At 49.6% G+C, this 24,962-nt stretch overlaps 1 protein-coding gene across 2 annotated transcripts; it reads right to left on the reverse strand.

Moving 5' to 3' along the window:
* Positions 1-275: 275 nt before the first annotated feature.
* ASB18 (ankyrin repeat and SOCS box containing 18) lies at positions 276-16,532 on the reverse strand. 2 transcript variants are annotated; one of them, XM_074548916.1, is made up of 6 exons: positions 16,381-16,532; positions 12,560-13,096; positions 10,882-11,149; positions 3,655-4,153; positions 1,869-1,982; positions 276-665 (listed from the first exon to the last, which is right to left on the reverse strand). In XM_074548916.1, the coding sequence occupies exons 2-6, from the start codon at positions 12,867-12,869 to the stop codon at positions 480-482; spliced, it is 1,377 nt and encodes a 458-aa protein (XP_074405017.1). In that variant the 5' UTR covers positions 12,870-13,096; positions 16,381-16,532; the 3' UTR covers positions 276-479. The 2 variants fall into 2 exon arrangements, with proteins under 2 accessions (XP_074405017.1, XP_074405018.1); XM_074548917.1 differs by lacking the exon at positions 276-665 and adding an exon at positions 677-1,748.
* Between the last annotated feature and the right edge of the window lie 8,430 nt (positions 16,533-24,962).

A 24,962-nucleotide genomic window follows, 5' to 3' on the forward strand; every position in this document is an offset into this window, starting at 1 on the left:
CTGGTTTAGATCCCCTAAGCTGATTTGGGTCTTCAGGGCTGATTTGTGTATTTGTGTCCCCTGAACTGATTTGGGTCCCCTTTTGGATCCCCTGGGCTGATTTGTGTCCCCAGGGCTGATTTGGGTCCCTTGAGCTGTTTTGGGTCCCCTGAGGTGATTTGGGTCCCCTTTTTGGGTCCCCAGGGGTGGTTTGTGTCCCCTGCCCTATCCCTCCCTTCCCACACCTGAGCAGCCCCCGCTGCTTTGCAGGGATCCTCTACAACCAGCATTATTCCTACCAGCCACTAATCATTTTATTACTCTTTACAATCTACTTAAAGCACAATTAGAAGGGGGGAAAAAAAATCAACTTATACAAATTTCCAGCCAAAAGCACATTTTATTCCTGGGAAAGGCAGGACTACAAATGGAGCCATCCACCCACCACGGTGACCTCGATAGACACGGATGCTCCTGGATGTGCTCCTGGCTGTGCCCCCTCACAGCACCACTCCCTGGGGCTCCAGCAGCAGGAATTCCTGCAGGGCCCTGGGCAGGGGCAGCAGGGGGACGAGGCAGTGGCACTTGTCCCCAAGGTGTGCCCGGAGGGTGGCACGGCACAGGTGCTGCAGGCTCCGCGCCGTGCCCGCCAGCCCCAGCAGCGACTCGTAGAACGCCTGGTGCTGCTGCAGAGAGGGGACAACGGGGACAGTGCCACCCACAGGGGCTCTGCCACGTGGGGTCACACCTGTCCTGGCTGCCAGGGAAGCTGGAGGTGTTCAGGGAAGAAGGGAGGAGGGAAGGAGCCCAGGTGTGGCTGTGGGTGTGGGGAACGGGCACAGGGAAAGGGTGGGCGAGGGGTTCTGGAATTCTCCTGTGGAATTGGGGCCTTTTGGACTGGAATTCTCCTGTGGAATTGGGCATTTTGGACTGGAATTTTCTTGTGGAACTGGGACCTTGTGGACTGCAATTCTTTTGTGGAACTGGGACCCTGTGGACTGCAATTCTCATGTGGAATTGGGACCTTGGGGACTGCAATTCTCCTGTGGAATTGGGACCTTGTGGACTGGAATTCTCCTGTGGAATTGGGACCTTGGGGACTGCAATTCTCCTGTGGAATTGGGACCTTGTGGACTGGAATTCTCCTGTGGAATTGGGACCCTGTGGACTGCAATTCTCCTGTGGAATTGGGACCCTGTGGACTGGAATTCTCCCGTGGAACTGGGACCCTGTGGACTGCAATTCTCCTGTGGAATTGGGACCTTGTGGACTGGAATTCTCCTGTGGGAGCACCTTGGGGGAAGCCAGTCTCGGGGAGGGTGCAGCAGCATCCCACAGAAAGCTGATGGAGAACGAGCCTGTCCCTGAGGGAACTGGGAAACAAAGCAGGATTGGGCTGTTCAGCCTCAGCCTTTCCTTAATCTGGGGGGATAAAATCCTTTGTCCCATTCCTCAGAGCATGGTGAAGGCTTTGTTAGCATTCCAGCCATTCCTTACAGCCTGTGGGGCCAGGAGTCATCCCAAATCACTCCAGAGTGGACTGCATGTACCTGTTGCACATCCAAGGAGGAGCTTTTCCAACCAAAAGGAGAGATGTGGGCTCCTGCTGGGAAGTGCTCCAGAGGCTGAGAGTGGATTTTATGGCAGGCTGGGGCAGGGATGTGGGGTCTGAGCATGGTGGAGGTGGAGGGATGCAAGCCTGGAGGGATCAGGTGTGTGGTGCTGCTCTAGGGAAAATTCCTTTTGTTTCCCCTCCATCCAAGTGAAGTCTGGGTGGGGGGAAAAAACAGTCTGAGGGGGAAAAACGCCCTAATTCTGTGGGGAAAATAAACCCTAATTCTGTGGGGAAAACCCCCTCCTAGGGTCTCAAAGCAGCAGGGCTGCCTCACCTGGAACACCTCCTGTGGCACGGCCTCTCTCCACTCCTGGGACACCGGGATTTGGGAGTAGGAGTTGAAGAGCACCTCGATGACCTCTGGCACGGCTGCACAGGATCTCAGCACCTGTCCAGGGATGGTGGGAGGGCTCAGACAGAGAGGCAGGGCCAGAGGGGACAACACCCACCTGCAACAGCCGGGGTTTGTCCCACCCCACCCTGCTCCAGGCTGGGACAGCCCCCTGTTGGGATGGGGCAGGTGTGGGGTTTCTCCTGGTGCCTTTTGGAGCAGGAGAAGTCCCACCCTGCTGAGGCACTTCTTCCTCTGGATGCACTCCCTGCTCCTTATTTACATTTTTGGCTTGTGCCTGACAAGGCAGGATGATATTTTCTTTATGGTTTGGTGTAAAAACAATGGAACGCAGAGCCACAAGGCAGCTGATGTGCCAAGCCTGTCTCTGATATTCCCTAGAATTCCAGTGCACAAGGAAAATCCCCTCTGAGCCACACTGGCTCCATCCTGCCCTTCTGCTGAGCCTTCACTTCCATCACTCCCCAAACCCTGCCCAGACTGGGAAGCTCTCCCAAGTTCTCCCACCCTGCCACCTCCAGATGTCCCAAATCTCCCAACTGTCCCTGTCATATTTTATGAAAAATCACTTTGCCAGGATTTCTTCTCCTGGGAAACTGGGAATCTTCAGCTACTCCATGTTTTGCTCCTCTGGACTGCAATACTTAAAGAACAATTAGAAAAAAATATAAACCTATACAAAATTCCAGCCAAAAGCACATTTTATTCCTGGGAAAACCAGGACTAAAAATGGAGCCATCCATCCACCACAGCAAGCAGTGACCCTGACAGACACGAATGCTCCTGTGCTCCATGGATTTGCTCCATGGAGCAAATGTGATTTGGCGAATTGCTTATCCAGCACGTGAATTGCTTTAACTTAATGACCAATCCCAGTCCAGCTGTGTCGGGACTCTAGTCAGTCTCGGGTTTTTTTATTATCATTCCTGTTTTAGCTTTCTGATGTCTCCTCTCTCTTTAGTGTAGATTGAGTATATAATTTCCATATAATAATATGATATGATTGATATGATATGATATGATATGATATGATATATAATAAGATACCAGCCTTCTGAGAACTTGGAGTCAATTCTCCTCTATCACCTCGCCCTGGGGACCCTCAACAACACCACAACAATTAACAACTGCACCCAACCTCAACCTCCCGGGTGCCAGGTGCTCTCTGGGAGCCGATTTGGGGCCAGTACTTTGATGAAGGCCGAGGGCCAAATCCTCTGGGAGCAATTTTGGGGCCGGTACCTTGAAGGCCAAGGACCAAATTTTCCAGGAGCCATTTTTGGGCCAGTATGTGGCTGAAGACCTGGGGCCAAATCCTGTGGGAGCCATTTTGGGGCCTGTACCTTTCTGAAGTCCAAGGACCGAATTTTCTGGCTGCCATTTTGGGGCTTGTATCTTGGTGACGGCTGAGGGACAAATCCTCTAGGACTCATTTTGGGGCCAGTACCTTGCTGAAGGCTGAGGGCCAAATCCTCTGGGAGCCCTTTTGGGGCCTGTACCTTTCTGAAGGCTGAGGGCCGAATTTTCCAGGAGCCATTTTTTGGACCAGTATGTTGCTGAAGACCTGGGGCCAAATCCTCTGAGAGCCATTTTGGGGCCTGTGCCTTGCTGAAGGCTGAGGGCCAAATCCTCTGGGAGCCCTTTTAGGGCTGGTACCTTGCTGAAGACATGGGGCCAGATTTTCTGGGAGCCCTTCTGGGACCTGTACCTTTCTGAAGGCCGATGGCCAAATCCTCTGGGATCCGTGGTTGAGCAGTAGCTGCACGGTGCGGTGTGGCCGCAGCTCGGGGCGGGAGGCCGCGGCCTGCAGGGCCCATCCCAGCGGGGACACGCCGTCGTAGTCGATGGCATTGGCGTCGGCGCCGCGCCGCAGCAGCAGCCGCACCAGCTCGGCGTTGGCCGCCCCACAGGCCCGGTGCAGGGGCCGCCTCCAGCTCTCGTCCCGCGCCTCCACGTCGGCGCCATGGTTGAGCAGCAGCTGGAAAAGCTGCAGGGAATGGTCGTCCTGGGCCGGGGCCTGCCCGCAGAGCACGCCCAGCGCCGTCTCCTGGCGGGCGTTGCGGGCGTCGACGTGGGCGCAGCGTCGCAGGTAGAGGCGGGCGTGGTGGCAGAGACGGTGCCTGGCGGCCACATGCAGGGCAGTGTCACCTCCCACCTCGCTCGGCAGCTCCACAGCCGCCCCGTGCAGCAGCAGGAGCTTGGCACACCTGTGGGAAGGGGTTTGGGGTGGTGTAGGGTGAGACATGAGGGATGGTGGGGTGGGGTGAGGGGGGAAGTCCTGCTGGAGCTGGGATTTTTGGGAGGGTGGCACTGTGCCCTGATGCACTCCACAGTGAGGGCAGTGGTGGTTTCTGCAGTATCTCCCTCTGCCCCTTGACCAGGGTTATGCATGGATGGTCATCCTTGACCATCCTGGACTGTCCTTGAATACCTTGACCCTCCTTGACCATCCCAGACTGCCCTTAGCCATCATGACCATCCTGGACTGTCCTTAGCCATCTTGACCATCCCTGATCATCCTTGACTGTCTTCAGCTATCCTTGGCCACCCTGACCATCGTTGACCATCCTGGACCGTCCTTTGCCTTGACCATCCTTGAATACCTGGACCATTCTCAACCATCCTTGACTGCCTTCAACTATCATTGACCACCCTGACCATCCTCAATCATTCTCAGCCATCCCTCACCACCTTGATCACCCCTGACCATCCTGAGTGTCCTGGACCATCCCTGACCATTCCTGAACACCTTGACCACCCTAGCCTCACTTGCTTGGATATAAAAATGGATTTTCCCTCTCCCTCAGAGGGACCCCACACCTGTGCTGTGCTCCTGCTCCAGAGGATTGTGTTTTCACAGGATCACAGAATATCCCGAGCTGGGAGGGACCCACGAGGATCATGGAGTCCAAGGGAGGAGCACCAACTTTTAACTCCCTCCTGCCTCTCTAATTTTCATCTTTTCTTTCACCTCAGGTGCCACTGGAGCCCTGGGAGAGGGTCTGGCCTGACACAGAAGCAGCATGAGAGAGAGAGAAGTCCCAGCCTGATCCTTCCAGCAGCAGGAATGGGGAAGAAGAGGAACCTCAGGGAGGAAGGACAGCACCAGGATATTGCTTGTTTTTCCTGGCCCAGGGGAATGCTAATGAGTGTTCGGAAAGTATCAATAATAAAATAATGAGATAATGCTAATAATGCTAATACTAGTAACAATATACTTGACTTTTTGTGGACCTGCCTCATCGCCTCCACAAGGGTTTGCTGGGAGGATTTTCACTGTCCTTGGCAGTGCAGAATCTATAAACACCTCCCTGAGCTGCTTTTCCTGTGCACCTCAAGCCTGAGATACCAGGAAAAATCCCTTCAGGATCTTTTCCTGCACCTCCCAGGGGTGCCAGCCCTCACCAGAGCCTCCACCACAAATGCTCTGCTTGGGCTGTGGTTGCCTGAGAGTGGATTTAGGTGGGGTTGTGCCATTCCCAAATCCTCAGGCCCCCACTTTCCAATTTCGTTTTTTGCACTAGGATGCTGAATCCCTTTCTTTAGGAGTGGTTTGTCTCCCTGAGGCTTTTTTGGGGCTTGCTGGCTGCTGTTGAGGGGATCACTCAGACTCTTGGTCTCTTTAATTGGTCTTGGCTATCCTTGTCAGCAGGGAATTTGAGGCCCTGATTATGATTATTCTCTTGGGAGTTATGAGCAAGGAGTGATCTCTTCCAGTGAATGGCAAAGGTGGGAGCCTGGGAGGATCATTTTCCTCCTGTTTGGATATCTGGGCATCAGCAGGTTAAGGGGAGAGGCTCTGGTTAAATCTCTAAAATCTCTATTGATGAATTCATGAGCTCCAACACTTCCCCAGCATTTCTGGCTTCCTGTATTTTCATTCACAGCCTGGTTGTTGCCACCAGATTGGACTAAAATCCCATTAAATAAGGCCCAGCAATGGCTTGCTGCTTTTTCAAGGACTCCTCTACAATTTTTCTGGGGATACTGAAAGAGCACACTGAGTTCAGCTTTCTGTTTATCTCAGCAGAAATTCCATGGCAAAATAGGTAAGTTTGTTTTCCATCCAGCCTGGTGCCTAATTTTGACTAATTTAAACTCACTTCCAAGTAATTTGCAGGTGATGGGTGACATCCCCTTGCTGAACAAGTCACTTCTTAAGGTAAATTAAATTTGGGGTGAGTGGTGCCGGTGGTCCCTGCTGTGAGCTCCTGGATCAAATGGAATGGGAGAAAATGATTTGGGATTGATTTTTTTAATCTCTTCACCCATCAGAGAGCCAGGCCAGGATGTGCCCATCCTCCTTTATGCCAGGATGGCTCCCACTGGCTGGGATGAAAACCACCAGGCTGGGAAAGTGGGATTTGTTAGAAATGGGATGTGAAGAACAGCCAGCAGGAGGAGCAGGAGCTTGGGGCAGCAGAGGCTGCAGGGAAATTCCCAAAGTCCCAAAACCCCACTCAGGCCCCAGATTCCTTAAGGAAAAACCTCCTGTTTGTTTTTCCCTCCCATCCCCGGGGTTTATCTGTGAAAGCCCTCATTTTGTCACGTCTCAGAGGGCAGGGCCAGCCCTGTGGCTGCTTCTGGGCTCTTCATTTCTCTGTCAGGACCCAGCCAGGAGCTGCTCTTGCCCAGCTTCCCAAAACGATGGCTCCAAACGCTCCGAGTGCTGTATTTAGCAAGGCTGAACAGAGCAGAGGATGAGGTTTAGCACTAGATGATGCTAAATGCTGGCTTTTCATATCCCTGGGCTTTTTTTCCCTTGCAGTGCTGCTCATTCCCCCAGCCACAGGGGCAGAGTGCCCAGGATGGTGCTGGAACAGCTGGAGAGAGTCTGGAGCTGGCTCCTCTGGGTCAGTCGCCATTTCCTGGAGTTTGGGAGCCTTGACTTGGCCTTTTCAGGCTCCTGCCTTCCTGCTCAGCTCCTGTTTCCGGCTCCTTCCTCCCATTCCCCCTGTCCCTGGTGTTGCTCCCCATCCCGGTGCTCCTCGCACGGAGCCCCTGAGCTCCTGCATGGGCTCATCCCACCCTCCATCCCCCACCCCTCACCTCTGGGGGCTTGGAGAGCTCTGATTCCAGCTCCCAGGGTGGGGAGAAGGCTTGGAGAAGGGAATTGCTCAGCTGGAAGCAGGGTGACACCTTCACGTCCCATCCCTTGGCTTCCCAGCGCTCTTTTCTTGCCGAGCTCTGTCCTCCCGTGTGAGGCTTGAGAGGGGAAATTCCTCTCCAGGCAGGCTCTCCCTGGCCTCGAGGGGAGCCTGGGACATCCAGGGAGCTCTGGAGGAGGGCTCTGCAGATGTTCAGCATCCCTCCCTGCCGTGATGGGAGGCAGGAGCTGTGTCCTGCATCCCTGCCAGGCCCACGCCCGCTCTCCCCTCCCCTCCCCGCCGCCGAGGCTCTTCCTCTCCCCCTCAATTATTTTTATTTTATTTTTTTTTCGGGGTGCCAATAAAGGCAGGCTCCTTTAATCATCCCCAGCTTTAAGAGGGAAAAGGGAGAGCGCCAGGGAGAGAGTGCAGTGAATTTAGAGACTCATCTTACCCCACCATGTTAATTATCTCGGCTGTAAAAAAGAGGTCAAGGAGAGGAACTCTACTAAATAGGCCGACGTTGGCATGAACAGCTCCTAAAGTGAAGAAGGTAAGACTGAACTTTACTGGAACTTTTTTTTTTCCATCTCTTCAAAAAGCTCCTAGATTAAAGCTCTGATATCCTTTTTGTTGAAATCTCATGGATTCTGAAGCTCAAATGGCTGGAAGGAAGCCCAGATAATTTTTTTTTATCCCAGTCACTGAGAGGCTCAAAGGTTTTAAGTCCTGCCCCCATGGTGAATTGCCGAGTATATGGGAATACAGAGGAACCTGGCACATAGGTGTTCTGGCCATTGTTATCGAGAGGGAGAAAAATAAAATAGCTCTCTATGTAGGTCAATGACCTGCTCTTTGTTGTCAGTAAAAAATTAAGGATGACCTAAAATCTACTACTCGACGAAAAAAATAATAAAATAAAAAAAAAGGAGGCGAGGTAAAGTAGTCTCCCCCTAATCAAAGAGGAAATGTTTGTGTTACCCAAAGCTTGACCTCCTCAGTCTCTAACTTTAGCAAAGTCTTTGCTATTGAAAAAGCAGTGGTCGAAACCTCAAACCCTGTCTGAAATGTCTATTAATTTTTGATCTTTCAAGGGAGTTGGCTCAGTTATTGTAGAAGCCCCCGTAGCGCTGGGCGCCGCAGTTAAGGGGCTCGCAGCATTTCCATTATAAAGCCCCAATATTCCAGGCCTTACAACTCAGCTGTTGCCACCTCGGGGCTGTCTGATCCCCTTGGTGGCTGTGCTGCCATCCCCCTCTGCCTTCCAAGGGAATGGAACATGCAAATCAGTGAGAGCAGATCTGTTTTTTAATGCATCTATATAAAACAGTATTTTTTTTCCCAAGCTTGGAAGCAAAGACCTCTGTGGTCCAGGAGATCCTCTGCACGCCCTGGGGTGGTTTGGTGGCCCCATCTCTTCAGGGAGAGAAGCTCAAAATCAGGGAAGCACTGGGGTTTTAGGATCAGGTTGGAGGTGGAAAGGGAGCTCAGGTGAAGGAATTAAAGCCAGAGCTGCCTGCAGCATTCTCCCTCTCCCATCCCGCTCCTTCCATCCCTCACGGCACCAAGGATGTGTTGGATTCATCCCTGGATGTTTTTGGCTGAACCAGGAGTTGATTAACAGCTGATTTTTGGACATCCTGCAGAGGCTCTTATTGATGAGCAGGGATCAAACCTTTCCCTCTCTGGCTGCTTCCCTTCTCCAGAACTCTCTCCCTGCCCATGATATGCTGGAACCTTGCTTTCACCACCTGCTTCCAGGTAATTTTGCCTGCCTGGAGGGCAGAGGATGGAAGCCAGGCTGGCTTTCCAGGGAAGCTGACAAGTGATGGAATTCACTGTGGCCCTGAGCAGTTTCATCAGGATAATATCAAGCGGCTGAGCTCTTTATTAAAAAAAAAAAAAAGAAAAGAAAAAAAAAAAAGAAAAAAAGAAAAAAAAGAAAAATATCCTGGTTCCATGTGTCTAGCTATCCAGGCACATAAAGTCCTACAGAAATATATTTTTCTGTGCTTTTCCATATTTTCCAGGCAATTTTTATGCTCATCTGTGTGATGTTGATCCAGGGTGGGATGTGGGTGCACCTGGAGGAGCTCAGCCCTGCCTGTGAACCAAGGGGGACCCCTATATGGCTTGTGTGGGGTGAGGGGGTGGGAGCACTGCTCCACATCCCATAAACCCATCCTGAGCAGCTCCTGGGGAAGTGTGCTGGATCTGGGCTGCAGGACACACTGATTTTAGGGGAAATAGTCAGGAAAGAGGAGGAAGGAAAGGCTGAGGCTGGGCTGTCCATGGGGAGAAGACCTAGGCTGTGCAATGTGCCTGGCACCAAAATGCCCTTTTTGTCTCTGCTGTGGCAGTGGGGAGGGAGATGTGGGAGCGTGTGGGAAGCCTTGCCATGGATCATGGCAGCTTTTTGTGCTTCATCTTTTTTTGTCTCCAACAGGCAGAGCTCCTGGGCTGTGTGCACAGGGGATGCACAGCAAGGTTAACACAGAATGCCAGAAGGGTTTGGGCTGGAAGGTTTGGGTGGAAGAGGTTTTACAGCAACTTCTGTGAGCCAGGGAGAAGCCTGAGAAGAGGATCCATGTTTGATCAGGGGATCCATGTTTACCCCTGATACAATTTCCTACCAAGGTCACTGGCATAGAAACCAAGAAAGAAAGAAGGATAAATAAGAGAATAAACAAGAGAATAAATAAGAGAAACCTGCAACTGCCTATTCCAATAATTGCGGCATTCACATTTTCTGAAAAATCTCTTCACCCAGGATTTTTCTCCTGGGAAGCTGAGGAGCCTCAGAGAAAAGGAAAACAATTCTTATCTCGTTTGCTTCTCCTGTGCTGTGCTCATGTGGAATGTGTTTGGAGATTGTTCACCCACAGGTGATTGTTCCATTGGGTTCTGCTGGGAGTGGTTTTGGCTCTTTGGCCAAATCAGAGCCAAGCTGTGTCAGACTCTGGAGAGTCAGGAGTTTTCATTGTTATCTTTTTAGCATTCAGTAAGTGTCCTTTCTGTATTCTTTAGTATAGTATAGTATTCTTTAATATAATATAGTATAATAAAATAATAAATTAGTTTTCTGAGAACATGGAGTCAGATTCATCATTCCTGCCTTCATCTGGGAACCCCACAAATACAATTAATAATCCCTTTGTTTGTCTCTTCTAATCAATGAGTAAAGTGTAAAGTTCTGAGCTTTGTAAGAATGTCTAAAAAGCATGCCTTCTAGAATAAAACCAGTTTGAAGCCATCTGTTAATGGAATGTTGTGGCCGCATTTCTCTTCACAGAGAAAAGCAAGGCCCAATTTCCCAAGCACATCTCTCGGATTCACATTCTCTGAACCTCAGAGAAAGAAAAAACCAATTCTTATCTTATTTGCTGCTCCTCCTGTTGTTCACAAGTGTAATGCCTTGTGGAAGATTGTTTACCTGAAGGCAATTGGTGATTGGATTCTGGTGTGTTTGGATTCATTGGCCAGTTGAATCCACGTGTGTGTGTCGGGACTGCTGGCTGGCAGTCACGAGATTCTGGGCAGTTGAGTCGGGTGCTTGTGCAGATTCAGTTTGGATGCAATGAAATATAGTATAAAATAATATAGTACAGAACAATATAGTGTAATAAAGTAATTAATTAGCCTTCTGATATCGATGGAGTCAGATGCATCATTCCCCCTCATCATCAGGGCTGCCTGCTTTAGTACAGAGCATTTCCATCTGTCTCCATCTCAACTACAACAGAAGGGACCCATCCCACCTCATTCCAGGGCAGGGACACCTCCCATTGTCCCAGCCCCATGCCAGCCCCAGCAGGGCAGCCCCAGCAGCGGGTGGGCGCCGTGCTTACCGCAGGGAATCCCACGAGGTGCAGAGGTGCAGCGGGGCCGTGCCGCGCTCACTGAGCAGGTTGGGCTGGGCCCTGTACTCCAGCAGCAGCTCCACGCAGTCGCTGTGCGCCCCCAGGCAGGCCTGGTGCAGGGGGGCCTCTCCCCCCGGGGCCAGGTTGGGGTCGGCCCCGCGGCGCAGCAGGTGCCGCAGGCAGTCGGGGTGGCCGTGGCGGGCGGCCAGGCACAGAGGGGAGCTCAGCTCCAGGCGCTCCTCCAGAGCCCACAGCCCTGCGGGACACGGGAATGGGCGTGGCACTCACATCTCTGAATGGGTGTGGCACTGACATCTCTGAATGGGTGTGGCACTCACAGCCCTGGATGGGTGTGGCACTCACATCTCTGAATGGGTGTGGCACTCACATCTCTGGATGGGTGTGGCACTCACATCTCTGGATGGGGTGTCACACCCTTGAATGGGTGTGGCAAGCACAGTCTCTGATAAAATCCCTTCACCCAGGATTTTTCTCCTAGGAAGCTGAGGAGCCTCAGAGAAAAGGAAAACAATTCTTATCCCATTTGCTTCTCCTGTGCTGTGCTCGTGTGGAATGTGTTTGGGGATTGTTCACCCACAGGTGATTGTTCCATTGGGTTCTGCTGGGAGTTGTTTTGGCTCTTTGGCCAATCAGGGCCAAGCTGTGTCAGACTCTGGACAGAGTCAGGAGTTTTCATTATTATCTTTTAGCATTCTGTAAGTGTCCTTTCTGTATTCTTTAGTATACTATAGCATTCTTTAATACAATATAGTATTATAAAATAATAAATCAGCCTTCTGAGAACATGGAGTCAGACGCATCATTCCCGCCATCATTGGGATATATCCCAGCAAATACAATAAATGAGGCTCCGATTGCACCTGGTCCAGTCCTGCCCCTGCATTCCCTCCCCTGCCCAGCAGCCTGGTGCCTGAAGCAGCTCCTGACTCCTCTTTTCCCATTTTTCTCTGGCAGCTTTAGGGGCTGGATGTGCTCAGTGGCTCTGACTGCAGCTGGGAGAAGGGGAACACAACCCCCTCAGTGCGTGCTCATCCAGGAGTGCCATTCCAGGTGGAATCAGGTGGGCAAGCCAATGCCCTGCTGGCCACCAGGACATGCAGGTCCATGTGCAAGTGGCTGGTAGGAGCTAAAGGCAGCTCAGAATTCCCCAGGAAAGGAAAAGCTGACTTTGCTGGGAGTGAAGGCTCCCAAGCCAGGTGGGAGGGTGATGGAGGGCTGGGTTTGGGATGTGCTGGCTTTGGGATGAGCCAGAGAGAGGAATTGGGTTTCCCAGCAGCTCCAGGACCTCCTGGACCATCTCCTGAGCACCTGGGGTCATGGGGAGCATCACCTCAGGGCATCTTACCCTTCCTGATAGGACCAGGGGGAATTTGGGCTGTGAGCCCTCCTGAGAGCATTCCCAAAACCCAGAATGCCTAATCCCAGCCTGAAGAAATCTTGTGGATGCACAGATTTTACACTTCCACTGGGTTACTGGGAGCAGAAGAGAAGAAAATATTAAAAGTGATGAATATTAATGACCAGAACTGTGGGCTAACCAGAAACCTTGGGCACGCCTAAGGCACCAAAATGCACTGCACCTCTCCTGTTCAGGGTTAGTAAATACCCACTGACTTCATTTTCATTTCCTTCAAAGGAAAAGTACCTGAGAGTCCATAGGAGGCTTGGCTTTTCACCTGCCACTCCAGCTGGTTCTTACTGATCTCAAAGACCAGGTTGACATCTTGGTGGTACCTCTCAGTCAGGAGCTGCAGGCTCCTCAGGTCCCCTGTGACCAGGGCTGTGTAGAACCTGGCGATGGGGGCTCGAGGTCCCAAGGGATGCTCCGGGTCCAACTTGGAGGAAATCCTCAGCTTTCCTGTCCCAGCTCCTGGTGCCTGGCTCATGCCAGTGCTTCCTGGTGTGCAGGTCTTCCCTGGGGGGATGGCCAGGCTTTTATAGCCCATTGGTTCCATCCTCTTGGCTCATTGTCTAATTATAATCCAGTCCAGGCTCTGTTGTGGAGTATTTATAACTCCAGAGGGGCTGGAGCATGATGGACATGGGCTACAATGAGGATCAGGTGGTCATTGGGCCATGCTGCAGCAGCACCTCTTTGATTGAATTGCTGGATTTTTGGAGGGTCCAACTTGAGACAGAAGTGTTTAGGCTGGGAGGAAAATGGTGCCTAATGTTTAGGAAACTAAAAAAAAAAAAAAAAAAAAAAAAAAAAAAAATTAAAAAATTTAGTCGTGCTGTCTGTCCATCCCCAATAACCTTATTTGTGTCCTCTCACCCAATAACCTTATTTGTGTCCTCTGAGCTCTGAGTCGATTTTATTTTCCCCCCCTCTACATTCTTTTTTTTCATGAAGGTGCTCATAGGAGATTCCAGTCCTGTGGTTGCAATGTGGAAAAATCTGGGCTACGTGTTGCTGGCCCAGCCTGGAACGCTGGGATGGTCCTCGCAGCAAGGTACAAATGCTCCTGGGGCTTTGGCACTCCCAGACAGTGCCTTGTATAGCAGACAGAAAGCTGCCCTGGATGCCAGCAGAGCATTCCCTGCTCCCACTTCCCCTTTCCCCAAGGTCACCGGAGAGATCCGTGCTGGGGACAAGAATAGAGACTGGCATCTCGTGACTGGGAGGCTCTGGGTGACAAAGCCTGCCCTTCCCAGCCCTGCCACCCAGCTCTGTGGGGATAAACCTGCTCAGAGCACATTTTGGGATGTTACACCACAGCTGGAACTGCCTCTGTGTGGAGCCAGCCTGAGGCTGGGAGAACATTTTGGGACCTTCCTGGGGATCCTGAGCATCCCTGAGCCAGCACCCCCTGTGCTGCCAGAGCCACCTGAGGGTCCCCTGTGTGTGTGTGTATGTGTGTGTTGTGTCCCCAGCATGGCTGTGGTGACACTCAGCTCAGGTCCCGGAGCCACAAAATCTCCCTGGGGTGTCCATGAGTGTCACAGACACATTTTATGAAAAATCCTTTTGCTAGCATCTTTTCTCCTGAGAAGCTGAGAGGCCTCAGGAACAAAATGTAAAGAATGATTATCTGCTGCTGTGGAATGCAACAGGTGCATCTTTGGCTGGTTGTTTTTAATTAATGGCCAATCACAGTCAGCTGGCTCAGACTCTCTGGTCAGTCACAAGATTTCAATTATCATTCCATTCCTTTCTTTTCTAGCCTTCTGATGAAATCCTTTCTTCTAGTCTTTTAGTATAGTTTTAATGTATCATTTTATTTTAATATTATATATATAATAAAATAATAAATCAGCCTTTTGAAACATGGAGTCAAGATTCTCATCTCTCCCCTCATCCTGGGACCCCTGCAAACACCAGCACACATGAGGGACGGGGTTCCTGCTGAAGGACCCTCCTTAAGGCCCCTGCTCATGGGAGCAGCACTGGGAGATAATTTGAGACCATCCTATGTGGTTTTTCCTATTTTGTCCTTCTTTTCCCCTTGGTCTCAAGGCTGGTTGGGGTCACCTAGCTGTGCCCATCCTCTGTGTTGGTTTGGAGCCTCCAAAGCCCTCATTTGAAAACATGAAAACCCCCCTGGGCATCCCTGGGCTCAGCAGAGGGTTTGGAGATGCAGGGAGAGGCACAGCCAGGGATCATTCACCCTGGTTTGGCATTCCCAGAGCTGCCCTGGCTCCTGTCCCTCTCCTCTCTCTGGTGACCCTGTCACATATTTCTGTGGTGACAATCCTGCCTCACAGCCAGGGCAGGGATCACCTTCCCCGGGCAGGGATTGCCTCCCTGGGTAAATTTAGCAGGCAGGGCAGACACTGTGGGCTCTAATTCCCTGTGACCCCTCTCAATCTGCATCTATTTGCATATAAACACTGGAGCGCCGTGCCAGGGTTAAAAATACCCAGGGACAGCAGGAGAGGAGAGAAAAGGAACCCTTGGCACACAAACTCCAGGTCTGGGCTCCTGCCAGCCCAGCTGAGAGCTGTGTGATGTGGATGCTGCTGTGGGTTTAAGGGAACGTGGCTGCACAAGGTGGGGCTCACTGCAGAGAGGGGCCAGGAGAGCTGGGCACAGCCTGGGGCTGCCCAGAGCAGGGGCAGAACCCCCTGGTGGGGTGTGGAAGGGAAACAAGGGGGTTCCAACAGCTTGTAGAGCTCTTGCTGCCTTCAGGCAGCGAGTTTGGGCGCTGGAGGAAACCCCACAGCCTCCCCTTGTCACTGCAGTGTGCCTGGGGCACATCCCTGCCAGCACAGCTCTGTGATCCCCGAGTGCCTGACCCTGCCAAAATCAAGCCTGGGGTCCTCCTGCTGTGGCCTTACTTCAGCAGTGCGAAAAATGTGTATTTTATTGTTGGCTTTCTGCAAATATTCAAATGAAAATTATATGTGCTGTGTTAGAAAGTGATGCTGTATTAATTCTCTTAAGTAGTGTGTTAAATATAGTTTTGGGTTATAGCATAATGTTAAAATAGAAACTATGCTATGTAAGATATAAGAAAGGACTTGCACTGACATAGCAGCCACGTGAATCTTTCAGAGAAAGAGAATTTATTGCTCCATTATCAGAATAAACGAACTTCTTCCCACCTTGCTCAGCCCTGAAGATGCTGTCAGGATCAGAGGAAGAAGCTGACACTGACCAGACAGAATCCTGTGTTTGAATGGAATTTATGCACCATGGATGAGGTGTATGAATGTGCAACAGGCTGTTGCTTTTAAGGGTTAATCCTCTGTTAACATGAGTCCTGTTTTGGGCTTATTTTGCCCAGAAAAGGTACCCAGACCATCCTTTTGTTCTTATTGTCTTGTATTGACCTAATCCAAATTATTCAAATTTTTTATTACTGTAATTATATTGCTATTTTTATAACCATTTTATTACTAATAAACTTTTAAAAATTAAAAAAAACCCAAGTGATTTTCCACAAGCAGGGATGCCCCTGCACACACCAGAGCCCAAAAGGGTGACGGGAGCCCCTGCAGCCTCCCCCTCATGGATCTCCAGCACCTTCTCCCTGAACAAAACATGCTGCATTTCCCTTCCCCATTAATAACAGCTTCCACTGCCTGCTCCACTCCCCATCCCTGGCAAAACTCATTCCTGGCACCAGCAGCAGGAGGGGTTGCAGAGAGCCTGTCCCCAGGTGTGCTGCTGTCACCTAGCTCAGCCCTCACTCTGGGGACACCGCGGCCCTGCTGAGGCTGTGGTGAAAAACACCCAGATGTGCAGAGCTCCTGGCACCACCACCCCGATTTACAGCTGGCCCCTGGCAGCAGGCATGGCATTGTTACCATCATCATTATTATCATTGTTATCATTGTTATCATTATTATTGCAGGGAAGTTTCCAGTGTGGCGCAGGGGCCTGCAGCACCGCCTCCTGCATTGCACAGGGGCTGATTTACACCTTGCATCCCCTCCCAGCCGCCCCAAACAGCTCAGACGGGGTCCCTGTGATGGCAGGGCCCCCCAGCACCCCTGGCAATGCCCCCAGTGCCCCACACCTACCTTGGGGCCATGGGAGGGGGGCTCTGCTGGCTGCTGCTCCCTCATGCCCCCTGTGTCCCCATCCCTGCCCGGGCACAGCGAGGGGTGAGCTCCAATGGTGCCACCTTGCCAGGGGCCACCCCGTGCCCAGCACGTCCCCACGTTTATATTTGCAGCTCTCCATGTGACAGCACTGCCCAGCTATGTGCCTGTGCCAACACACATGTCCCTGTCCCTGTGCCTGTGCCTGGGGAGGGGACATGCCTTTAACCCCCCCTAAAACACTTCTGCAGATGCTGCTGCTCCTCTTTAGGAGCTGCTGCCCGGTGAAATATAAACTCGTCCCGAGGCTGCATTGATTTTGTGCAGTTTTTATTGGAAATAAGATGATATTTAAGCATTTCCCTTTAACAGCTCTATATAACGTGGAAAGGTCTCGTGCTACAGTTGGTTTATAGTGGCTTATCTTTGTCAGGTGTAAATAATTCAATAAACCCCTCTCCAAACTCTTTCCAATTATAACTGCACAATTTTCCTTTTTCTTTTTTTCCTTTTTCCCCATCAATTACAGGAATAATAATAAAAAATATTGCTCTTAGCTTAAGTAAAAATGCAATTTGTCCCCACCTCCCTGCCGAAGAGCTGTTAATTATCCCCTGGGAATTCAGTCCTGGGGCACATCCTCTGTGGAAGGTGGAGCCCTCCCAGTTATTTACCCCCTGAGTTATGTGCTCATGGAATGTCACCCTGGGTGCCAGCCTGGAAAACCAGCTGGGCTGACCCTCATCACGTGTTCCCCAGCCAGGCTCAGGACTAGGGGCTCCTTGTGGGGTCCAAAATGTGGGATTTCCTCCTGGGATGGGAGACACCGAATCTGTGATTTGTGTGGCACCCTCGCCCCTCACGGACTGCCACCAAACAGGGTTTTGGGAAGGGCGACAGGGTGAGGACACAGCACTGGGCACTGCAGGACTCAGAGCCCAACTCTTTCCCCCCAGCTCGTGGAATCTGGAGCAGGCTCACCCCATTCCCACCTGGAATTCTGTCAGAACCCAGGACATCCCTCTGGCTGCCCTGCAGGACTCCAGACCCTGGCAGGGGCTCAGAGACCTTGGCACAGAGTCACAAACACCTGTGCCTTTGATTCAGCCCATGGAAACAATGACCAACCTTGTGTGAGGAGTTACAAACCACAAGAGTTTGAGTAGAATGATAGTGAATTTGTCACAGGGTGAAAAAGTAGAATTTTGGGGTTTTAGAATGGGGATTCAGGGGGCAAGATGGAGGAATCTGGGCATATCCAGACTTTCTCCTCCTTCTTCTTGGCCTTCATCTTCTGCTGTGATGTTGGCACTTTTAGATTGGTTTAGAGTAGAAGCTCACTGTCTAACGTAGATGTTAGGTATTGGGAAATTATTGTAAATAAAGTACACATAATTTTAGTATAAAAAGCTAACACCACCCTGAGAGTGGTCAGTGTGCCTCAACCCAGCCTGCTGGACAGACCTCAGCAGGTCAGAGAAAGAATTTTACAGATAAGAGAAAATAAACAACCTTGGAAAGCAGAACTGAGGAATCCTGACTTCTTCGAGCGTGGAGCTGGGAGAAAAAGAGACTCTTTAGTACCTCTTTTATCCCATTTCAGCAACACAAAACCCAAGGGAATTGGAGGTGCAAGGCCACCACGAGCTCCAACAAGCCCTTCCCTTGGCTGCATGTCACCCCTGAGCACAATTAGAGTTTGACACCTGGAAGTGCCAGGCAGCTGTGGGGGTTATTTATGGGCTGGGGGATGTGTTTCCCAAGCACAGCCCCAACAGAAAGTTCCTGAGATAATTGCTTGCCCTCTGGGGTGCAGGAGAACAAACCCAGCCATCCATCCCACGCCCATTTCTGGGGGATTGATTTATCCCTTCCCACTGGACACACCGCCAGAGCTGGGCCTGTCAGGGTTAATTAGTGGGGCCTTGGCCAGGTTCATCAGGGCTCCTCCTCTCCTTGGGGCTCCAGGAGGGAAGCACCTGGTTCTGCCCCCATTCCTTCCCATCACCTGTGGGGCAAGGGCTGCAAATTACAGGTTTGGTTGTGCTGTGCTGCGCAGCTGGTCCTGGCTCATGTGTCACAGCACGTTGTCCCCAGTGCCACCCCTGAGCTGACCCCACTGTGGGTATGGGGGGACAGGGCTTTGGGGTGTCCCTGATGGCTGCAATGTGGTGTCACCAGCAGGGCAGTGACATCCCCGGGCTGGGGGATTGGAGGGAGCAGGGATGGGGTTGGAAACATCAAATGGAACAGTGGGAAAAGGGGCAGGACCTGCTTTAGGGTCAGAAATGACCCAGTGAGGATGGGGCAGGTTTTGGGGCCACGTGTGTGTGATGTCCCAAACCACCCCCAGGGAGAGGAGGTGATGTGGGGCTTCCATTCCAAGCCCACCAAACCCCAAATCCCAGATGGGCCTGATGCCTGTTAGCATTTCCCAGAATCCCAGAATAACGAGGTTGGAAGAGCCCTCCAAGACCATCGAGTCCAACCCATGCCCTGTTTCTCCCTGCCCAGCACCCCCTCCCTCCCTGAGAAGCTTTTTGGGAAGGAGTGGCAGGCATTTGGGATGGAGATGGGAGTAATTAGGGTAATTAGGGGTGTCACTTCCCAAACTTTGTGCTGAGAGGTGCCAATGGCTCGTTGGCACCATTCCCATCTCCTGCTGATCCCCCAGCCCTTTCACTGCTCCAGTTATTGCCAAAGAGAGCCCAGGGCTGTACCCAGGCCTTGACCTCTCCTCAAACCTTCACTGGGGCTTAGAGCCCACCATGCCCAGGCCAGTCCTACGAGCTGATGTCCAAACAGAATTTCTTGGTGGATTTTTTCGTCATTTCACCCCATTCTCTTTCCCCTCTGGTTTGTTTTTTTTTTAATTTGTTTTTGGTTTTATTTTGTTTGGTTTTTTGTTTGGAGGGGTTTTTTTGTGTTGTTATTTTTGTGGGTTTTTTGGGTTTTGTTTGGGTTTGTTTGTTTTGGTTTGGTTTATTTTGTGTCGGATTTTTGTGGGTTTTTTGTTTTCTTTTTGGGTGTTTTTGTGGGGTTTTTTTGTTTTTTTTTTTTTGTTTGGTTGGTTGGTTTGGGATTTTTGATTTATTTTTGTGTGTGTTTTTTGATTCCTGGAGTTCGAACTTGAGTTATTTTGACTCAGAAAGCCAACATCCTGCTCCGTGGGTGGTCAGGCACTGTGGCTTCTCCTTGCTCCCCAGAATCCCACAGACAGTGCTGTGCCTGGGGTGGGAATGTGGGAATGTCCGTCCTGTGGGGGCAGCAGGTGATTCGGGTTTCCCATTTGCTCGTGATCCACTGAGCCATTCCATAAATGGAATGGTGGCGCAGGGCAGGACCTGCTTTAGGGTCCTGGCTGGGTCAGAAAACACCCTGTGAGAAGATGGGGCAGCTTTTGGGGCCAGGTGTGCCCACACCAGCGACCTTCCCACCACCCTGAAGGAGAGGATAACAGCCTTGGAGCCAGAATTCCTTGGGTTTTGTTGGTTTCTGGTGGCTGAAGCAGCACTGGAAATCCTTTTCAACCACAGCCCAGCTCTCTCCATGCAGAACAGGAGTTCCAGGACAAGGGTAGTTCCTTGAGTGTGTTTTTCCATGTTTCTGAACCTGGCTGTCTTCTCCAGGCTCTCCTTGCTCCGTTCCTTGTTTTGTGCTGCTGTGGGTGCCTTCCCCCCTTCCCACGTTTCCATTACTCCTGGTTGCCTTTTCCTGGTTGGGAAAACTGATTTAGGGTCAACCCTAAAGGAAGGAAACTGGCAAAGGCTGTTAGGGAATGCTGGTTTGGAGCTGCCCTCCTGTCACTGTCACTTGTCATTTTCTGGAAAATCCTCTTTGCCCAGGATCCTTCTCCTGGGAAGCTGAGAAGCCCTAGAGAAAAATGAAAACAACATTATCTCCTTTGCTTCTCCTGTGTTTTGCTGCTTTGGAATGTGGTTGGAGCTTGTTTATCCACAGGTGATTGTTTGACTGGTTCCATGTGAATTGTTTTGATTTAATGACCAACCAGTGCCAAGCTGTGTCAGGACACTGGCAAGAGTCATGAGTTTTTCATTATTATCTTTTTAGCTTTCTGTCTGTATCCTTTCTGTATTCTTTAGTATAGTATTCTATAATATAATATAATGTAATGTAATGTAATATAATAAAATAATAATTCAGCCTTCTGAGAACACAGAGTCAGATTCATCATTCTTCCCTTCCACAGGGGTCTCAGAAAACCCCATACCCTCCTGGGAAGGGAACAGCTTTATTTTGGGTTTCTCTCCTGCTTTGCTTTAGTTGTGTCATTAATGATGATTTTCTTGCTAATTGGAGCAACTTGAAGCTTCACACTTGTCAGGAGAGGAGATTCCACCCTTAGGAAGCTGAGTGGGTTTGTTTGGGGATGCTCAGAGGAGGTTAGGGGTGGGATAAGTGATTTTCCAGAGGATTGGGGGAAGCTGGGAAGGATTTGGGGTTGGCATTTCCCTCCTTTGGCTTTAAGGCTGTTGGGAGGTGGGTGCAGAGCCTGGCAGTGCCCTGCTCTGGGGGGTTTGGGGTGGGATGGGGGTCTCTCCATGCTGGCACATCCCCTGGGGCTTTCCCTACTATACCAAAAAAGGGATTTCAGCCCAGGGCTGTGACATCCCCTGGGGCTTTCCCTACTATACCAAAAAAGGGATTTCAGCCCAGGGCTGTGACAGCCCCACAAGCACTGTCCAAACCCCAACAAGAGCCCCAAACCATTTGGGGATTTTGTGCAGCTTGTTATCTTAGGCGTAAGGTTTTTTATTTTTTTTTTAATTTGAAATCCCAGCACGAAATAATCCTCTTTTTCTGGTCGGAATAGAAATGGCTTGATGCCACGAGGCAAAAAAAAAAAATTAAAAAAAAAATAAAAGGCAGCTCTACCCAGTGCTGTGCTGATTTGCAAGGCTAGTGAGAGACTACAGAAGGTGTTTTCAAATAGACTCTGATATTTTCAGTGCTTGAAGAGGGCCCGACTACATGACACCTTTTTTGAAGCCCTGATTTACAATGGCCCCAGGCTGAGTGCATTATAATTTGCTGCCAGAAGTTCCAAAGTCGCAGTACTTTCAATAATGAGGAGAGAAACCCTAATACCAGAAGACTTTTCCCTTTCTTTCTTTTTTTTTTTTTTTTTTTTTTTTTTTTTTTTTTTGGGGCATTGTGTTTAATGAAAAGCTAAAAATGTGCTAATTTGTAAGTCCTGTTGTGGTAGTGGCATCGGAGGCTTTTGAAATGCGTTACTGACTTGGGGAGTATTAAGGAAAAATGACATTTTGCTACTAGCAGAAAAGTCAATTATAATGTTTCCACACTTTAGAAAATTGCTGATGCAGGATGGGAGTTAATAGAACAGTCAGCTTCACTTTGTGTTACCGGATTTGGGGGGTTTTGCTGAGAAACCTGGGCTTGTTTTTAAATTCTGATGGCAGCTTCAATCCCGGGCTGCCGCGGGTGCTGTGAGCCTGGGCTCAGGCAGGCTGGGATGTGTTCCCTGCTCGTTCCCACCTGGAGCTGCCAGCCTGGCGTGCTGCAGAAACAGGGAAATCAGCATCAATGAAGATGTAGTGCTTTGCAGTCCCTTTGATCCATCCCTGGTGGTGCCGGAGCTCTGAGCCTGCTGCACTCTGCAGAAGAGCCCCGAGCACTCATTTCAAACATTTACAGCCAGAAACAGGGGAAGGAGCTGCTCTTTCCCACCGTGCTCCCAGTGCAGCCTTTCCCCCTCATCTCCTGGGGAAGAAAACAGCAGAAAACTTTTTGCGAGCTCCTGGGGGAAGGAGGGTGGCAGCTCCGTTAGAACAGAGTTTCAGGGCTGCTGGTGAATCCCTGTTGTGGTGTTGGGAGGGTCCCTAGGATGAGGTGAGAGATGAGAATTTGACTCCATGTTCTCGGGAGGTTGATTTATTATATTATGATATTATATAAAATAAATTTTATACTAAAGAAAGAGAAAGGATACATCAGAAGGCTGGAAAGGAATGAATAACAAAAACCTGTGACTGACCACAGAGCATGACACAGCTGGGCTGTGATTGATCATTAAGTAAAAACAATTGACATGGAACCAATCAAAGATGCACCTGTTGGGAAGTAACTTCTAGACTACATTCCAAGCAAGCAGATAATTGTTGTTTACATTTCTTTTCTGAGGCTTCTCAGCTCCTCAGGAGGAAAATCTTGGCAAAGGGATTTTTCAGAAAATATTCTAGTAGCAAAAGCCCAGGGCTGGAGCTGTCAGGCAAGCAGGGGCAATCCCAATGATCCCATCTCTGGGCTGGCACAGGTGAGGAGGCAGAGCAGCTCAGGCTCTTTTATTTCCAGCCCTTTCCACGGGCAGGGACACCTTCTACTGTCCCAGGGAGTTCCAAGCCCCATCCTGGCCTTGGACACTTCCAGGGATGGGGCAGCCACAGCTTCTTTGGCAATTCCATTCCAGGGCCTCCCCACTCTCCCAGGGAACAATTCCTTCCCAATATCCCACCTATCCCTGCCCTCTGGCAGTGGGAGCCATTCCCTGTGTCCTACTCCAAGCATGGCCTTGGGGGCTGCACTTTAAGCACATAAAAATCCACAGGGCAGGGAAATGCCAAGACTTTAATTATCTTCTGCTCCCCCTTCCAGGTGTTCCAAAAAGGGGCTCCTGCTTGGTGTCGTTAAAATTGGAGGGTGGGGGAATGAGCATCAAGACTTTTCTAAAAGTCATGTCATATGTAGTTCTCCTGAGTTTGCAGGAAGCAATTAAGGCAATTAATTTATTGGTAAATTATCTGATGATGAAGTACAAAATAACTGCAATGAAATGCTGACATTCACATTAATACCGAATTAGTTACTGTATTATGACTGTTCTTACAATGAATGCCCAGTAATTTAATAGTAATGGGACATTTAAATAATTTAGCTGATCATTCTCTAGATCACTTCCATATATAAATGAGCATGACAGCTTCTCCTCTCAGCTTTGCTGCTGCTGGATTGCTGCCACCTCCACACCAGCAGGCACAGCAGCCTGGCCTCTCTTTGCTGTCCCCCAGAGCTCCTCTTTTGTGGTGTTTTCTGGGGTTTCTCATGGCAGGAAGGAATGAATCTGACTCTAGGTTCTTAGAAGGATATTATATGATATGATATTAATTTTATGTAATAAAATACAATAAAATTGATTTTATTTATTATCATTTTATTTAATTATTTATATTTTATTATTTACATTTCAGTATTTTATTATTCCATTTTATTTTATTTTTCATTTCATTATTTATTTTATTTTATTATTAATATTTTCTTTATTTTCTTTATTTTATTTTATTTCATTTTTTATTTTATTATATTATTAATTTTTTCTTTATTTTATTTTTTCTTTATTTTATTTTTTATATTATATTGCTATACTAAACTATACTAAAGAATAGAGAAAGATACTTACAGAAGGCTTAACAAGATGATAAGGACAAAACCTGTGACTCTCCAGAGTCCAACACAGCTGGCTGTGATTGGTCATTAATGAATAACAATTCACATGGAACCAATCAAACATTCACCTGTTGGATAAACAATCTCCAAGCCACATTCCAAAGCAGCAAAACACAGGAGAAGCAAATGAGTTAATATTGTTTTCATTTTTCTCTGAGGTGTCTCAGCTTCCCAGGAGATGAAATCCTGGCAAAGGGATTTTTCAGAAAATGTGACAGTGACAGAGGAGGGGGCAGAGCTTTTCTGCTTTATGGGATGGCTTGGGTTGAGGGGACCCTAAATTTCATCCAGTTCCACGCTGTGCCATGGGCAGGGACATCTTCCAGGGTCTCAAGTTGCTCCCAGCCTTATCCAGCCTGGCCAGGGACACTTCCCCATCCCTTTGTCACCTCCTGCACCCCTGGAGCTGTTTGTTGAACCAGCTGGGGCTTCTGGACCCTCACAGAGAGAAAGAAACGCAAGCAGCCACCAGTGCAAGCTGCACCTAAAGGAGACACTCTCTCCTTTTATTTCTTGGTTTTATTTGGGTGTTTTTGTGCTTTGGTGTTTTTTTTTGGGGGGGGGGTTTGGGGAGGAGGTTTTTTGTTTTTTAAATTTTGGTTTTTTTTTTTTTTTTTTTTGTTTTGGTTTGGTTTTTTTTTTTGTGGGGGTTTGGGGGGATATTTGGGGGATTTTGGTTTTTTTTGGTTGGTTGGTTTTTGGGGTTTTTTGGTTTTTTTGGGGGGCCTTTTGGGGGCAGTTTTTTGGGGAGGTTTTGGGGTTTTTTGGGGGGATTTTGGTGGGTTTGGGGGGTTTTCTTGAATTTTTTTGTTTCTTGGGTTTTTGGGGGGCCTTTTGGGGGAGTTTTTTGGTGGGTTTTGGGTTTGTTCTGGGTTTTTTTTGTTGTTGTTTTTTGGGGGAGTTTCTGGGGGGTTGGGGTTTTTTTGGGGGGGTGGGGGAGCCTTTTGGTGGGTTTGGGGGGTTTTCTTGGGTTTTTTGTTTCTTGGGATTTTTTGGGGGGGTTGGCGGAAATTTTTGGTGGGTTTTGGGTTTGTTCTGGGTTCATTTTTGTTTTTTGGGGGGAGTTTTTAGGGGAG

Source organism: Zonotrichia albicollis, chromosome 10, assembly GCF_047830755.1.
Source record: "Zonotrichia albicollis isolate bZonAlb1 chromosome 10, bZonAlb1.hap1, whole genome shotgun sequence".
NCBI classification, from domain to species: domain Eukaryota; kingdom Metazoa; phylum Chordata; class Aves; order Passeriformes; family Passerellidae; genus Zonotrichia; species Zonotrichia albicollis.

Excerpts from the sequence above, each read along its gene's own strand:
- ASB18 (XM_074548916.1), bottom strand. The coding sequence starts at position 12,869 with ATGGAACCAATGGGCTATAAAAGCCTGGCCATCCCCCCAGGGAAGACC. Across the intron at positions 4,154-10,881 it reads ACCTCGTGGGATTCCCTGCG|GTGTGCCAAGCTCCTGCTGC; the intron begins GTAAGCACGGCG and ends CCCTTCCCACAG. Across the intron at positions 666-1,868 it reads TGCCACAGGAGGTGTTCCAG|CAGCACCAGGCGTTCTACGA; the intron begins GTGAGGCAGCCC and ends CCCTCTCTGCAG.